This window comes from Lynx rufus, unplaced genomic scaffold (assembly GCF_022079265.1).
Source record: "Lynx rufus isolate CCGP_SWC_20201006 ecotype Redwood Valley unplaced genomic scaffold, mLynRuf1.p SCAF_12, whole genome shotgun sequence".
In the NCBI taxonomy this organism is placed as follows: Eukaryota; Metazoa; Chordata; class Mammalia; order Carnivora; family Felidae; genus Lynx; species Lynx rufus.
Window position 1 is genome coordinate 59,153,140 of NW_025814826.1, and position 17,367 is coordinate 59,170,506.

At 46.3% G+C, this 17,367-nt stretch overlaps 1 protein-coding gene across 1 annotated transcript in view; it reads right to left on the reverse strand.

Moving 5' to 3' along the window:
• Positions 1-11,605: 11,605 nt before the first annotated feature.
• Positions 11,606-17,367, reverse strand: part of KCNQ3 (potassium voltage-gated channel subfamily Q member 3) — a 309,556-nt gene continuing 303,794 nt past the window's right edge. The window contains exons 13-15 of the mRNA XM_047073817.1: positions 15,703-15,801; positions 13,935-14,019; positions 11,606-12,340 (exon numbers count right to left, since the gene is read on the reverse strand). Of these exons, the coding sequence (XP_046929773.1) occupies positions 11,606-12,340; positions 13,935-14,019; positions 15,703-15,801 (919 nt within the window). The remainder of the gene's footprint in view (positions 12,341-13,934; positions 14,020-15,702; positions 15,802-17,367) is intronic.

Genomic DNA, 17,367 nt, shown 5'->3' on the forward strand with positions numbered 1-17,367 from the left:
CAGTACCTGGTTCTTAGCGGACATTTGATAATTCTTACCATTACCGTCCTAGAAAGAATGCATTTCTGTGCATTTCGTTGATTCCCGGGAGACATACCTGTTGTGCTAACCATAATAACACTTCTGGGTGAGAAAAAAAGCCACAGCCCTGGTCCTGCTTCTGTGATTTGCTAGCTGTGTGGCCGTGGTAAATCGCTTAGCCTCTTTGAGCCTCATTTTCAGATACTTAAAAACACAGTACAAAAAAGACAAATGCTGTATGGTTGTACTTACACGAGGTCCCTAGATTGGTCAAAATCATGGAGACAGAAAGTCAAATGGTGGCTGTCGGAACTAGGGAAAGGGGCGTGGGGAGCACCTGTTTAATGGGGACAGAGTTTCCGTTTTACAAGATGCGAGTGTTCTGGAGACGGATGGGGTGATGGCTGCACAACACTGTAAAAGTACTGGACACACGGAACTGTGCACCTAAAATGGGCACCATGGGCCCTCTCTACTCCAGGGCCCCCCTCCTCTCCTCCCTCTCAAGGCCCCTCCAGTCAGGTATCAGACCAGCATCCCAGCAGGACTGACCTTGTCAAGGTCACTATGACTTCCACACCACCAACTCCTCTTGTTACTCAGCTTCTCGGTAGCACCTGGGGCCACCACTCGACCCTGCTCTTCGGGACCAGGTCTGAACTTGGCCTCCCTAGCGCCACACCTTCCTGGTTTTCTTCTAGCTCAAGTCCTGCTCAGCCTCCTTTGCTGGACTCCCCTCACCTCCCCGACCTCTGGATGTTGCACGGCCCAGTCCTTGGATGTCTTCTTTTTCCTCTCTGTACTTGCTCACTTGGGGACGTCATCTTGTCTCATGTTATCTACATGTTGTTGAATTGACCAATTGATAGATGATAGAGATGCCGACTCAACCTCAAAGGATCTCCTTAACTACACACTCAACTACGTACAAAGGATTTCCACTAGATGCCCCACATGCATCCCAAATTTAACAGGTAAAAAGCCAAATTCATGTCCTTATTGCAAAACGTGCCCCTCCCCTAATCTACTCCCAGCTCAGTTAATGACACCTTGATTCTTCCAGGTGCTCAGTGAAAAATTTTATACTCGTCCTGGCTTCTTCTCTTTCTCTCACACCTCGCGTTCCGTTCATCGGCAGAACTTGCCTTCTCGACCCTTCAAACATACCCAGATTGTAAACACTTCTCACCACCTCCAGCCCTGCTGCTCTGGCCTGAGCTCTCACCTGGATTATTGCTAATGCAGTGTGGCTTCTGATTAATCTCCCTGCTTCTGCCCCTGCTTCTGTTAGTGGGTTCTCAATATAGCGCCCAGAGAATTGGGCATAAATCAGGTCTAGTCACCGCTTTACTCAAAGTCCTGCAGGGACTTCTCATCTGACTCCGTATGAAAGCAAATGCCCTTATAATGGCCCACGAGGCCATTCATGACCTGCCTTTTGCCTCTCTTATTTCATTTCTCACTCCTCTTTGTTCTGCCGACTCCCTTGCTCTCCACTGGTCTGACACTGATCTGCCCAGGACTAGAAGATAAACTGATGTAGAGGCAGGATACAAGGACAATTGGACTTTTCTCAGGGGAGACACCTTACACGACTTCAGGGAGCGGGAGCCACTGGGTCCCAGGAGTATCTGGGATAGTGGGCTATGAATGGGCTGCTGCTCCATTTGTGCAGATGGAAAGAGACTTTCTCAGGGATATCATTTTCACGCTCCTTCTCTGCCATACAGTTGCCAGAGGTGGGTAAACTTTGCTGGGAGGGAAATATATTGCTGTAGAGTGGATACTCTTCTCATAACCGCAAAGTCAGCCACAGGCATTTCTGATGACTGATGTGGACTTTGCAGCACGATGACCTTCTAGCAGAAGAGTGGCTACCTACCCTGGTTCCTGGAGGCTCCAGGCACCATTTTAACAATGGATCATGGTCATGGGCGCCATGACCGGCTTGTCCAGTGTGGGTCAAATTTGTCCTTTGGCTTACAGACTCAATTGTGGCAGTCGACCTTACCTTTGTGTATGTAGTGTTTTCAAGTGGGTTTATGTACCAGGTGCTTCTGTCACCCCACCTGGTGTCCCCTCTGCCCACCTCTGAGTTCACTTATAGTTGTGGTAGGTTGCAACATGCTGACATCTCCACTGGCCGTGTCTCTCCGCTCTACTGCCTTAGAGCTTTGGCATTTTGGAGCTTGCTCAGCTGACAGAGTAGGAGATTTAACACCCCAGGGGCAACCCTCAACCAAAGAAGAATGGGAGTCAGTGGATGAACGCCCCAGATTCCTGTCTCAAGGTGGAATAATCCTTTGGTACATTTCATATGGTTCTTATGGGGTTCCTGATAGAATTGAGCCCAGTTACCTGAAGGATTAGTTTTTCCTTTATTGGCTTTTCTCCCTCCCTTTTCCACTCTCCCCACTCTCTCAGTGGTGTTTCTTGGGATCACTTTCCAAATAAACTCCCTGAACCCACCGTCTTGTCTCTATTCTTCTGGAAACCCAAATTCAGGCAACCTGGTATGTGGGTACAGCTTTTGACTATCACTCATTGAACATTTGTTATGTGCTATCTCCCTTGCTGAGTTCTCTATAGATATCAGTTCAAACTTCCCACTTTCCAGATGATGAACTTAGGCATCAAAAGGTTCAGTAACCCCCCAGGGTTCCCCACTCCAACTCTATTCTTGTGAGAAAACTTCCCTTCCTACTTACTGACAATAGAGAGAGGCAAACTGATGTGTGCTTTCCTGACTTCCTCCCACCTCACTCACAGTCTCTCTGAGCCATCCATTTGTTCCTCCTCCCACATGGGGTAGGAGGTGAAGCCTCTACAAAGGAAGTAGCACAACGCTTGGGGGTGGGTGGTCCTGGGTTCTAATTGTGACTTATTCCACTTATGACTTATTCCTAATGTTCCACTTCTTGGGGTCTGACCTTGACCAGGTCTCTTTATGTTTCTGAGCTTTGAGTTCCTCATCTATAAAGCGGGAGCGATCAGGTCTAAAAACTGTGAAGGTGGGATAATATTTTACGAAACGCTGTACCTCCAGCCTTCGTATAGTGGTCGTTTCTGGGGAGTGTGATTCACATGTTATGGGTCCAAGAGTAATCCACATCACTCTTGCCTCCATCATAGTTTCTTTCTTGAGTCTTTATCCTCTCCCTCTCAACTGTTTCTTTCCTCACATTTACAGATATGCTCATGTCTCCTCTTTTACCCCCCTTCCCACAACCGACAACAGTGTTGTCACTCCATGTTGCCAATGGGGCAAATAACACTCTGTCCCATGACCATTGAAATGTCTATTTATTAATAAGTGGTGCAGTATCTGTTTTAAGATAGAACATAAAAAATCAGGTAAGAAGTGTTTGCATAATATATATGGAAATCAACCGATTAAAGTTGTTCAAATATTGGCCAGAGCCAGAATAGAAATTACACATACAGTTTAAAAATTACAGGAAATCATATTATAAAGAGCACTAAAGGCCACTTGTGGAATAGTTGTGTTCCCGTGTAAGCCAGAATGTGAAGAAAGCCTACTTGTAGCATGGAGACAAATTCAGGGAGCAAGGCACCAGAATTTTATGCCAATAAAGGGGGTTAAAGAAAATACAATCCAAAATCAAATACAATGGATTCATGTCACTGGAAGTCTCGATCTACTCTGCAGAGATTTGTGTTTTCCATCACTGCTATGTTAGAAAGAAAAAAAAAAAAGGAAGAAAAGCCATATCCCACTGAAAGCAACGTAGAGAGCATTTTTCTCTTTAAAACAGGAAATGATTGACAAATCTGATGAAGTGGACCCATCTTGCTAAGGTGACTTTTGAGATGGGGCAGAGCCTGCCTCGTGTCCCCAACAGCAAAATCTCTGACACTTGAAAATTGGCTGCCACCAATCTTGGAGGTTGTTCTCGCATGTGAATTCTTAACCCTCAAGGAATGTGGAGGGTGGAGCTGCTCCCTCTTCGCCTGAAAAAGTATTCAGAGGAGGGCAGGGGCCCAATTACCAGATCAGGTTGACTTCCACCAGGACCTGTGATCTTTTGAATATTGAGGAAGAGAAACACAACTGTTCTGAGCGTTTGGCCTCCCAAAGAATGTTTTTGCAGACTCACCTGTTTCTGCAGGATTTCAAAGCCCTGAAATAAAGGTATAGCCTAGAGATAAAAGACCAGAGGCAGAAGGACATTTGAATTTGTTTGGATAAAGCAATGACAGGAGATGCTTGGGGGCAGAGAATAAGGGGCATTTGTGGGATTATCTGCAGCCACACCAAGCTCTAAGAACTAATGGATTCCACCATGAACGAGTGAACGAGGTGAAGAATTAATGTGGCATTATTTTCTGCCACTAGCAGCTCGATTGTGAGCCCACTCAAAGGAATAGGCAGGACCCACTGAACAGCCAAGTGGAGAAGCTGACACAGGGATCACTACTCTATCCAGGGAATCAATGGGTCTGATTGTTTTACTACAAAGTCAACTGGATATAGGAGGGCAAGTCTTGGTAGGGGACCACAGGGCATGATGTGGGAGCATTTCCATTGATGTAGGAGATTCAGTAGGGGGAGACATGAATTTTGAAGGTACATGAGCTTTGGTTAAAACCCAGCACTTCTATAATGAGTGACCTTTGGCAACGTATCCTCCCCCACTCCCTGCCCCCAGCCTCAGTTCTCTTGACTGTACGAGGGAGACAACACCGCCTACATGGGGTTGTGGTGAGGACCGCAGAAGTCAAGAGAGAGACCATCACATCACATGCAACTCAGAAAGACAGTTTGGGTAAGTTTCTCTCCCTTTCCTTGACCCGTCTTGTGGGCAGAAGAAGAGAGCGGAACACTGGAAGAAAACACGTTCCCATTTTCCACTCCTCTTAGGCATCAGATTATAGTCCATTTGACAAATATAAGAGGAATTACAAAGATATTCCTAAGCATTAGGCCAGGCTTTTGACTGCTTAATTATAAGTCACACTCAGGTTATTCTTACATAGAGCCCATTTTTGACTTATTTCCCCCTGAAACTTATTTAAACCACAGAACAGGGCTATTTAGAGGCTAAGAAGACAGGTAGAATGACAGTCTAAAATTACTGCCATCATTCTGACTTTGTCTTAGAAGTTTCTGGTTCAGTCTGACTCAGGAGACCTGGACGTCTATTTACGGGGTCTAGCAAGGGCTATCGGGAGGCCTACCAAATTCTGGCAAATCTATCCCAAGCACTACATAAGTGGAAACCAACTATGTTAATCCTCATTTGAGCCAACAGAGGCCTGTTTACTTTCTAAAATAATTTCCCAGTTACACAAACATAAGGTGTCTTAAGTTGGATCCTGTCTGCTTCTTTGCAACTTTTAGTGACAACCCTAGAGTGCCAGTTGTGATCCGGCCAACATGGGCATGTTCTGAGACAAAGCAGGAGACAGAGATCCCACTGCAAAGGGATACCTTAGTAGAACTAATGACTTGGGGTCATACTGATCCCCAAAGAAATCACATCCCATTTCCTAAAATCAAAAACACAGATTTTTTTTTCCCCAAGGAAGAATCCTGTTAAATTGGCTTCTGGATGAGGATACAACCTGGGTGATGGCTCTGGAGCTGAATGAGTCCAGGGGAGGGGGCCAAAGAATAGAACCAGTCCAGGCTTAGCAGGACAAGGAGGGGACAGAGTTGTCGAGGCCAGAGAAGTGAAGGAGAGTGCTTGCATGGCCATGAGGCTGTTCTTTATCCCTTTTCTCAACCGCCCACAGCAGCCATGGGTTTTGCCAGGCCTTCTGAGAGTCAGCAGGATCTTGGGAGAAGAAACATTGTCATCTTTCAAGGCATGAGATCAATCATATTCCAGAGACAGGAGTGAGTTCCAATCAATGCATCTGGTTTAGCAGTTTCCGGAGTGGGCCAGGAAGTTCTCATTCATCTTCTGGGCCCACCTGTAATGTTTTCTTCTCAGTTGTTACTTACCATCCATATCTGATCTCTGATATCTGGACCAGGAGTTAGGAGACCTGGGTTCTTGATTCATTCTGCTGCCTAATCACTTAGACACAGAGTGACTAGTGTGACTCCCTTTACTCTGAGCCTCTACTTCCTGATCTGAGCAGAGAAGTGGTTTTTCTTGATGATCAAGGACTCTTCTTGCTCTGAACATCAAGAATCTATGAAATTGTATCTCCCTGCATCTATTATAATAAAGCAACCTACTGGTCACACTTTTCCTATGGGGATAACAAAGTTGAGGTTGTTAGAGGTTGGGAACAAATCCCCCCAGGGCGAGTTTGAGCGAGCTTGAACCCTTTCCTCTGGAAGTTCTCCATTCATTGCTAGGGTGCTGTCTGACCGACATCATGGCTTGGTTAACTTTCCTCATTGCAGCCACTAGTTCCTTCATATTTAATTATCCCTGCTACTTGGCATTGCCTCCTAGAGATCATCCTTTGAGAGAATGGTCCAACAGGTGGTATTGTGTGTCCAAGGGAACGGCCACAACCCAATCAACCGCAACCCAACAGTCCTGCCACCTTCATTCCAATATTCCTGTCCTTCCTCATTTCATTGGTAGAGATGTACTTAAAAAGAAAAAAAAAAAAAGAAAAAAAGCCATTGCAAAAGTGCCTGAATCGGGATTGTATCTCCACCACTCTTCTTCTAAAAAGGATTTCTTGGGGTAAATTTAGAATTCATAAATAATACCAAAGACTGAGGCAATGGCGTCCATTTACAGTATTAAAAAAAGCACATGTGTAAGAGTCCCCAGCCATCACTGTACTAGGGGCTTTAAATATATATATATATATATATATATATATATATATATATATATATCGTCTCATTTGAACATCAAAACTGACCAGGAAAGTCAAACACTTTTGAGTGTCCTAAGATTCAAATTTTCATCCAGGTCATCTCTAGATCCTTTATATCTCTTTGAGATTTCCACTGCTGGTTTCCCAAGCCATGAAAGCTATAGAGATAGCCTGGTTCTTAACATGTTCTAATCTGGGCATCAGAGAAGTGGTACCTGCTGCCTTGTTTAGGGAACTCTTAGCTCAGTTTTGAGTAGTGTAATATCAGTAACATAAAAACTTTGGGTGATTTGGATGCCAAGAAAGGACTTCTACTCTTTGAAAAAGTTTATCTTCAAATAAGCAAGCCTCCAAGGACTAGTGAGGACACGAGGCAAATTCCTAAGGATGCCTGGGGTTCAGAAAGCAAAGGAAATCCATATGGTCCTACGTGCCTTGGAAGCATATTCACAGAAAACAAAGGCCAGCTATGTGGCACCTTCTGGGAGAAGCTGGGGATATGCTTGTCAGTACTGCCCAAAGTGAAGTCAACTTAGACCACTGAACAAATTTCTTCTCTCACTCACTTCAGGAGAATTTGATTAGCAGAGTCCCACTGGCAGAGTGACACTTTTCTCTTGAAATATATGTCTTGGCTAGTACAAGTCTCTCTTGGTCAACATAATGAAATGGAGGTAGCCCAGCTTCTTGCCTGGACTCAATCATTGTAGGGATCTGGAGAGGAGGAGAAAGCTAGTTTTTTCCCAAGAACGTTCTCAGATAGTCTAGAACTTCTTTTGTACGTAGTTTATCTGGAGCTGTAAAGCCCAGTGCATTGGACCCAAACTCAAAGTCCTCATTCAACCACTCAGTCTTCCCTGAACTGATGGTATCATTATCATTTTGATGGAGAATTCGTGCTTTTACTTTCCTCCATGCTCAATCTCCCACCGATTCCATGTGAGGAAGTGTTTCTATCTGTGCAGATGTCTTCGGGGATAAAATCAGATACTTTCCATTCCTGGTAGACATAATTTGTAGGGACCTCCAATATTTGAGGCCACCAGATTCCTAGCTCTTCGGTGGCAGGAACTGTGGTTTTCTTAACTCTGAATTTCCAGTATGTTGCACAGTGCCTAGCAGACGGCAGTGCTTAGTAAATCTTGTAAATGGGTAAACAAATGAATGTTTTTATTACATTCTTGGTAGAGTGGCATGGATTTAGGAGAATGGTCTTGCAAATTTGAGTATATCTTATTATATTGGGATTTTCTACAAGTAATTATTCTTTCAACTTAGTGTCTAGGAACTGCCTTGCACAAAGATGGCAAGGCATAATGCATTCACTGCTGACTAATTAGCTCATTTTGAACTATTGTATATCTTGGTGTTTTCTAGATGTTTTCATTGAAACTAGAGCTTTATTATATCCATGTTATATCTAAGAAGTCCAAGCTCTTAGTCCCCAGAAAAAGAATAGTCAGTGAATAGAACTTTCTCAGTTTGATGGTTTTTTTTTTCCTTTGCCTCTCACAATTTTTTTTTCTTAAACTTTTCGTGTTTGCTTGTGTGCTGGTGTTTGATGGTCAAAACGCACACTTGATCTCAACTGCTTTCTTCTCAGCCTGACAGGATCACCTCTCACCTAACATTTGGAAGATAGATTGATCTCATTCATTTTGATTCTGCTAAAAAATGACCTCTTGAAGTGTTCATATATCATAGTGTGACACAGAGAGACTGAACTCCTATAATGGGATTATGGTGCCACTCGAGGAAATAATTCCCAGTTTTTATAATGGAATTAATTTGTCACAACTTCATGGTATTCTGCTAAAACTATTGCAGTTTTCCTGCAAGCTTCGGGACCACTGATAAATCTGAAGTAGAATAATCTTGGGCCACGTTATTAGCCTGTTCTGTTGGATTTTTCCATCATGCTGTTCTTGTGTCTGACAAAAAGATCTTTGTGGAAGCACACGTTGTTTCTCCCCATAACTTAAGTTCAACTCTACACCTTGAATTTCTGCTTCATCAATGCCAGCCATGATGATGATATTGTTCATGAGCAGATAACTTCAACAGATTTGGCTTGCTTTTCTGGGATGACTTTTTTTTTTAAGGGATATCCAAGCAGCAAATTCCAGAAGATCATTTTTCTTTTTCTTTTTTTTAGATGGGAAAGAATAGCTTTTAAAAAGTCTTACCATTTAGTCATTCATGAAAAATGTGTTTTGTCTTCGTCTACACTGATAATGACAGCTTACTACATGTTGGAGACATGATGATAATTGACACAAACCCAATCTCTGTCATCCTGGCCTTATGATCCAGCAGGGGAAGCTAGGCTGTCCTCCTGTGGTTTAAGAGATAATACAAGCTCTTATCCTTTGTAGGTTTTTAAAAGAACCCAAGGCGGTCCTCTGACTTTGGATCCATGGTAACTATTTTTAGCTTGAGGATGAGAAAGTTTCACTTATCCTGCTGAGGACTCCATTGAGTTCCTGGCGAATGCATGTATTTGTAAGGTACTGAGGCCAGTCGCTTCTGCAAGAATATTCATAAGGTAGGTAAAAATAATTGGTGCCTATGTGGAGGCTTTGATTCATTCTTCAGTTTTTTTGTTTGTTTCAAATAACTCATGTACATAAAGAAAACCATAGTAATGTGTTAGATGATAGAAGCTCAATCATTTGTAGTAAAAGATTCCAGGAAGGTCAGAAGCAAGAACCAAACCCTAAGGAAGGGGCATTGGGTTTCTTAGGTCATTAACTCCAATGGCACTTTCATGCATGTGTCCCATTCCCTTTGCCCTTCAGATTGTTAGAAGGTCAAATGGCGCACCATAGGGGAGGAGGTTCATATCCGAAGTGTGTGTTCATTCCTGTGTCTTTCCCACCTCAGACCTCAACGTCAATACCTCTCTGTGAGATACTCCATGTAAATGTCACCTACCCCTGACAATGCCTGCCCTGGGCCAAAGACTGCAGGCTTTGGTTGTGCCCTGCTGACGTCAGGGACCAAACCTTCATTATTATTGTACTCTGAGCCTTTTGCACAGTAGCTGTTGACATGGGGGTCGACTCTGAGAAACTAGTTCTGCCTTCTAACACAGTACAAGAGTTCTGCATCAGGTCACGATGAAACCATCAACCAGGTATCTGCCACAGTGGAATATGCATGTAGATGGTTAGGCCCTTTGATCTGCTTGATGGTCACCATGGTAACCACCCACAACCAGCGCTTAGATGTGGGATAACAGCGAGACAGTGATATTGTGGCCTAGTCATTTAGCTAACCCAGCCCAAGCCTAACAGAAACCTTTCTCCATCAAAGTGTTTCAGAGAGTAGTGACATCTTGTAAGAGGCCACAGGAGGGCTTGTGCTTAATATGGAATACTCATCCACGAGGGCAGTGCTCTCAGGGGCTCTGTTCGCACTTTGGCTAATCTTACGGCTACGTGTGATTTAAAAAATCTGGAGGAGTAGAGTTGGATGATTCTGAAAATTTTGCCCTTTTGCATATTAGTAAATGTTGAAGCTTGCTTGTAGTGTGTGTGTGTGTGTGTGTGTGTGTGTGTGTGTTTCTGGATCCTAAATGCAATGCGTCAGGCAAGCACATTTTGCAATAAAAGCAAACAGGCCCCTCTTGCCGGGAAAATTGTGTTGTAGGCGCCTGCCACACGACAGGGAGGACAGGTATCTTGGCACAATTTCTGGATCCCATCGTATAAAGGGCAGAGTGGTGTGAGAGGAGGAGACCAGGGCATGGAACGAGTCAGCTGACTGGGCTTGGAGTCCCAGATCTCCAGGGGACGATGGACCGACCCCGGCTTGTCTCTACAGGAGTCAAAGGTTTCTCATTTTTACAAAGGAGAACTTGGACCGGATAATTTCTGGTTTCTAATTTTCATCTGAGATGGATATTTTGTACAAGTATCAGGGGGAGGCATGGGAGTTGAAACCTCATTTTGAAGGCACTGAACTTAGCTCCTGCCCAGAGGGGCACCCTACTTCTGATACATTTCATTATCTTTGGCTACATAAATTGGACACGATTTGAACTTGCGTGTGAGTGTGTATGTGTGTGTGTATTTTCTCCCCGTCAATTCATAACTCACTTGAAATGCTACACTTGGGATTACCACAGATGAGGAAACCGAGGCATGATACCAGACAATGGCAGACCAGGTGAGGTCCCTTTGAGAGCTTTGAGATGGTTTTGCTAGTTTTTCCTTAATCAGGTAATTTTTAAAATTCTTGCTTTTGGATAGGCGATGACTGCCTTGTTCCTTTCCTAGCGTTTTAGCTCGGTTGGCCACCTCATTGACACGCAATGCATTTTTGCTGAGCAAACTAGTTGCTTGCCGTAGAAAACAGTTAATCACCGAACTGTTTTACACAAAGGGGCAGTGGTTCGAGAAATAACTTAAACTACATTCCCCGCTTACCAAACCAAAACCCAAACAGACAAGTAGCACGGCTCGTCGATAATTTCTCCCCGTACTGGTCCAATCATGATTTAAAGTAAGAACAGCAGATAAATGTGTATCCTAGAAGAGATTAGCGGTACCATTTATATATTGTAAAGTCATGCAAACCATGCTGAAAAGGAAGCGGCTTCACTGTGGTGACCTGGGGAGGAAGAAGGCCCTGCCCGGTGGGAGGCCGCCGCACACATGCATGTGTTTTTACGCAGCCACTGGTGGTCTCACTGATAAGTGTCGGCTGTGAGAGCAAGTGAGCCATACAACGTGTGTCTACATTACAAGGAGGACGCAGCCCCTGACCCCTTTTAAATGGGCTTGTTGGGAGGGGTCCATACGGAATCAGAAATCCCGTCCCCTGTGGATGACAGAGGCAGGGAGCCACTGGGTGTGAAGGGGTCCGTGTCCGTGTCTGTCTCACCCTCGGCGAGGTAACGTTTCTCCCTCATCCAGCTCGACCCCCCGTTGGGGCCAAACACGTAATCGTCTCTGTCTTGGGAGATGCTGAAGCCACTCGGAGACCTCTCCAGCTCCTCGTGGTTGACCGACATCAGGGACAGGGGCGTGTCACTGTCCCGCGTGATGCTCCGTCTCTGCCGAGGGGAGACCCGGTCCGAGCAGGGGCCATGCAGTTCAGCCTGGGAGTGATAGCTCACTCGGGAGTCGAGAAGAGTCAAGACAGGCAGGACGGTGGGCCTTTTTGCGTACGTCGTTGCTGAGGAGGAAAGCGTCGCCTGGACCTTTCCCGAACTGGGTCCTCCTCGGGGAAGGGTCACTGGGTCATGGGCAAAAAACCCGTAGGGGCCGACTTTGTCAATGGGCACCTGGTGGAAGCTGTAGGGGGCCTCGGGGGGGCCCGTCTCCGAATAGTTGCAGATGATGGTTTTCAAATCAGAATCTCGGTTGTTCTCCATCTTCTCCACGTCGGCCGGCGAGGAGGTGCCCTTGGTCGGGTAGTACTCCGTGACGTGCACCTGCAGCCTTTCCATGTGCTGCATGTGCATATCCACAAGGAAGTCCAGTTTCTTTCCCATGTCATGAACCTGAAAAATACACGGACCTGGGAATCACTGCCTTTGCAGGACTGTGGGGGGACCCGTTACCAGGCGGGAGGAAATAACCACGGCGTCTACTTTTTGGAAAGCGAGAGGGTTCCTGCGAATCATAATCTTAACCACAGCTAATTATTCCGCGCTTCCTGACTCTGAGCCCCGAGCAGCCGTTACCGCTAACCTAGAACCCACCTGACGGGGGCTTTCTGGGAAGGGAAGGCTGGAACCAGAGAAGTGACCCGAGGACAAGTTTTACCCGAGGAGCAGGTGGCCTTGCTGCTGACGGTGGGGTCAAGGAGAGGGAGTTCTTGATTTGCAAACATTCGCTTCGACAGAAGCATGTGGGTTTGAGTGTCCGTTCTTCCTCCGTGCGGTGTTAACAAAGATGCGAGGGCAGTCAGTAGCAAGGGCTGTGCCCCCCAGAGCTGAGGGTCCACGCAGGGGCCTTGGCACGCGAGCCGCCCTGAGGTAAGGTGTATCTGCTCCTACCCGCAAAACTGGGAACTGGCTCTGTGTTTGTGTGTGTCCCATGTGCATGTGCGTGTAGGCACGGGTGACGTTCTCTCCCCGACGACTCACGACCTCCCCAGGAAGCACGGAACCAGGTAGGGGTTGAGACGGCATCCAAGCCTTCCTGGCAACTAAGACTCAGAGCAGTTAGTAGGTACCTGATCTGCTTGGTGCCCGTTAGAGTTGTTAACTCATCTCATTTCACCACAACCCTAGGAGGGGTTTCACCACAATCCCTATGACTGGGATTACCTCTCTTCTACAGGTGAGGAAACACAAGCCCTGAGAGAGGAAGTAGCTTGTCTACGGTCACAGAGGCGATAAATGGGAGAGCTGAGATTATAAATTAAAATCTTTAAATGAAAAATGATATTCTTGAAATGCCAGGAAGGAATAATCATTCAAGTTTCCTCTTGCCTCTCTTGAGCAGATCCAATTTGGGGTGATGAATAAAATAAGAAGGTTGGTGGGGACCCTAGCGGGAACTGACAGTGCCATTTATCTGATGTGCACTTGAATGGACTACGCTCTAATATAAGCCCTTTGCTGCGGAAATGAGAGGTGAGCTGGGCGTGAGTGGCTTTTCTTTCTGCCCTGACCGAACCCACCCACAGCCCGCCCTGCTCCAGGCCTCCTCGCAGGGACCACACACTGACCCGGACTCTGAGGGAAGGATTAGGGACCCAGGACATGTGGCGAAGGGAACTATCATTTCTTAAGGGAGCACCGTGAGGCACGTGGGAACAGCAGCGATATTTGCTGAGTGTCTATCGTACGTCGGCCACTCGTCTACGTAATTCGCGTGTACCAACTCATTCAATCCTCATAGCAACCTTATGAGGTGTTAGAATCCCCATTTTACAGGTGAGGAAACTGAGGCTCAGCACAATCAATGAACTTGCATGTGACACCGAGCCAGTAAGTGCCAAATCACGGTTTAATTTCCACATCCTTCTTCTCAATGGTAGATACCCAGATACTCAACCATCGTATCTCCCGATGGAAGAAAAAAATGACATTTGAAAATAAATTTTATATGCTTTTTTTTTTTTGGTAAGGAAAAGGAAAGACCTACCTGTCTTTCAACTTTCACAAACTTCCCCATCATGCTTTGGTCTTCGATTTCTGATGTGGATGTTCTGGCTACGTACGGTTCGTTCCTAGGAAAGAGCCAACGAGTCTGTAAGATTGTTGTATCTGTCTTTGCTTTGCCAGGCTGTCTCAGCAGAGCGGACCATGGTCCCTGGAGCTATCGTTCCCATGCTCATGCTGATGCAGTCTGGAAGAGGCCCGCTCAACTCTGGAGGCACATGTGAGTCAAGAAAGGCTAGCATTTTCCTGCCTGCAGCACTGGTGTCTTACTTTCTCTGCAGCAATTATCTGAAGCCAAATACGAAGCTGTCTTAGGAGGCTTTGGGTCAAAGTTAATATATCAGCTAACTGAGCCTTGAGGGTTCAGTGCCTTTAAATTATAGTCCTTTCTTTGGCTTTTAGCGTTGGACTGTGGCGGAGAGCTTCTACTCCAAGGGGTGTGGGGTAGGGTGGGTGGGGTGGGGTTGTTCACTCTCTGAAATCCTATACAGTGGGTATCAATATCTCCTCTGTTACGAATGCTGAATCTGGAGAACGATGCAAAAATGGATGCTGGCGGAGAAGGGGTTGAGATGTGCCTCGCATGGGCTCCATGCCGGTGTGGGTTACGATCTATGCAGAAAAGAATCTTCTGGGAGCCCGGCTGTTGCTCAAAACCATTGCATCAGGCACTTTGTAGGTAGCTGTTTTTCTCTCTCATAGGCTACTCACTCCTGCTACGTCCCTGGCCTGTCTCCGGCTGAGCGGTCTTAAATTAAAGCAGACATCAGAAACTCAGGGCCCACGTGCTAATTCTAGCCCACTAGTGTTTTCCTTGGCTCAAAAAGTTTTAAGACATTTCAGCCATTTCAAAAATAAGAAAGGTCACGTGACGTCTGGATAGTGGGCTCTTCCTGATAAATTAGACTATCTGGAAACAGAGGATATTGATTCCTGACATTAGCACAGCAGATCGGAGTGACAACGACCTCCTTTGGTGACGGCAAGTGCCCTCCAGGTCGTCAGGGCCCACACTCCCTTATTCTATCCCCAGGACTGAGGCTGAAGGTCAGATGCCTTCCATCATCACTCTTACGCTCTTGCTTCATTTCTAATAAGGAGCCTGGTTGTTATAAGGTGTGTGTGAGCTCTTAAGCCTGACTCCCTTCACTCATTTATGTTCCCTGCTTTGAAGCCCTCTGGGAGTAAAGAAGGTGTACATTCGGGCGTTGGCCTTCCGACGGGACTGCTCCCGGTTCCTCGGGACCTGTGCAAGGAACATTTCCAAACACTTTGTGTGGGACGAGCAGAACTTCCCTGCTGACGGACACGTTCTGCCCGCGATGATGTGGCGAGAGGCCGCACATCTGATTTCCTTCTCTGGGACTGGGATCGGTCAACACAGGGCCGACTATGTAGGCAAAGCCAAAGGCCGACCGGAGCAAGAACACCTCAACTCTGCCCACATGAACTATTCTTTCCATTCCGATAAACTCACAGGCCTCATATTATTTTATAACACAGACATTATTATGTTCATTTTCATTAACCGTGGAAGGGAGTGTCCCCCACGTGGTCTGGGAAGAGGGGCGGGCAGTCTTTTGTTACAGAAACCTCACAAATGGCCACAAGCCGGAGAGAAGAGGCTTCAAGCTCTTTTCTTCACTTTCCTGAGGGGAATGGCCACCCCACCCAACCATGAAGGGAGCGAGCTGAGATTTGGGGATGGGGATGGGCCACGCCGCTGGTCAGTCCACGTCTCCGTGCCCCACCTGGGAGATTGCTGGGATGGGTAGGTGAATGCTGCCCCTCTCTGAGACTTCTTGTGTTTTGGGGTAGACGGAGGTCCAGGGGTGAAAATCATGTCTATTCTGGAAGAGACACACAAGGAGGGGATTACATTACAAAGAGCATTACAGGTAAAGATAGGAGACCAACTGCTTCTATTCTCTCTTTAGTCAGGCAAGGTTTGAAATATACAAGAGAAAGGAAAGGGGGGGTAGGGGAAGAGGGAGAAAGCGGGAGCAAAGGAGAGAGAGAATTTTTAATTTCCGTATATTATTACTATTATTATTATTATTATTTGGTCCAGTGATATGAGGGTATCTCCCCATCCCAGGGGAGACAGGCAGCTCAACCACAGAGAGAGGGTGAGGGTCACATCCTGTTAGCTCCTATAGGAAACATGTGCTACAAGCCTGCTTGGTCTTCCAAGTCTTTCATTCTTTCCTCAAACATCTGACTAGAGAGTTTTCTTGACAAACCCTAGGCTTCGTGTTCAGCCGTGCACATCTCTGCTGTCCTGCAGGCTTCCTGGCCATTGGAGGGACAGATTCACACCCGCCCTGCACCTCACTTCCATTTCTGTGTGAGGCACCGGCTCCCTATCCATTTCACTCTGAACACAAATGGAGACAAATGCCCCCACTGCCCTGTGGGACTGGGACGGGTGTGGGAGCGACCTCGAAGGCTCATCACAGGCCCAGGACCACAAAGGCCACGCCCTCCTCCGCTGACACCACCATGTACTCAATCGCCCTTCTTTTCTCTCTGGTCACATATCAGCATGGCTGGGGATATGCAGTTGGCTACCCAGGTGGTCAACCTCCAGCCATGACTCTTTGGAATACTTGTGCCTAATAAATACTGAAAGCAACAGCAGTGTGAAGGTCTACACTGCGTGCGTTAAGATGGGCCGATATTTCTGGGGCTCCTGGGTGGCTCAGTCGGTTAAGCGACCCACTTTGGCTCAGGTCATGATCCCATGGTCCTTGAGTTCGAGCCCTACACTGGGCTCTCTGCTGACATCTCAGAGCCTGTTTCGTATCCTCTGTTTCCCTCTCTCTTTACCCCTCCCATGCTCTCTCTCTCTCTCTCTCTCTCTCTCTCTCTCAAAAATAAATAAACATTAAAAGAAAATAAAAAGACGGGCCAGTATTTTGATCTGGTGTTGTCCTAGACGTCAGGATCCCTCCATCTCTCAGGGAGCCATATTTGCAGAAATAGCAGCATGTTAGGCTCAGAACTCATTTGCAAATCTATTCGTGAAGCAGGCATTGAGCACTGACTGTGTGCCCGCCACTATGCTAGGAAGTGACGGTCGATGTCCCAGGTATGGATTAAGCAAGGTCACAGATAAGCGTTCCTCCAACCCAACATCATCGTTAACTTCCAACTCATTCAATCTGATGGTCCTGTTAATTCTGCAGGACACTACGGCAGAGAAACATTATTCAGATGAGAAACCCAAGGTCTCAGCAGGACTGGACTTGTGTCCACTGGAAATCTTACAAAGGCCAGGGAGCAAGCCTCCTACAGGGCTTTGGTTTCATGATGTCAGTTCTATGCCTTGACATCATATTGTCCTTCAGGTTTTTAAAACGGTTTTCACTAAATTCTATCCTGAAATTATTATTACACTATATTTTAACTAACTT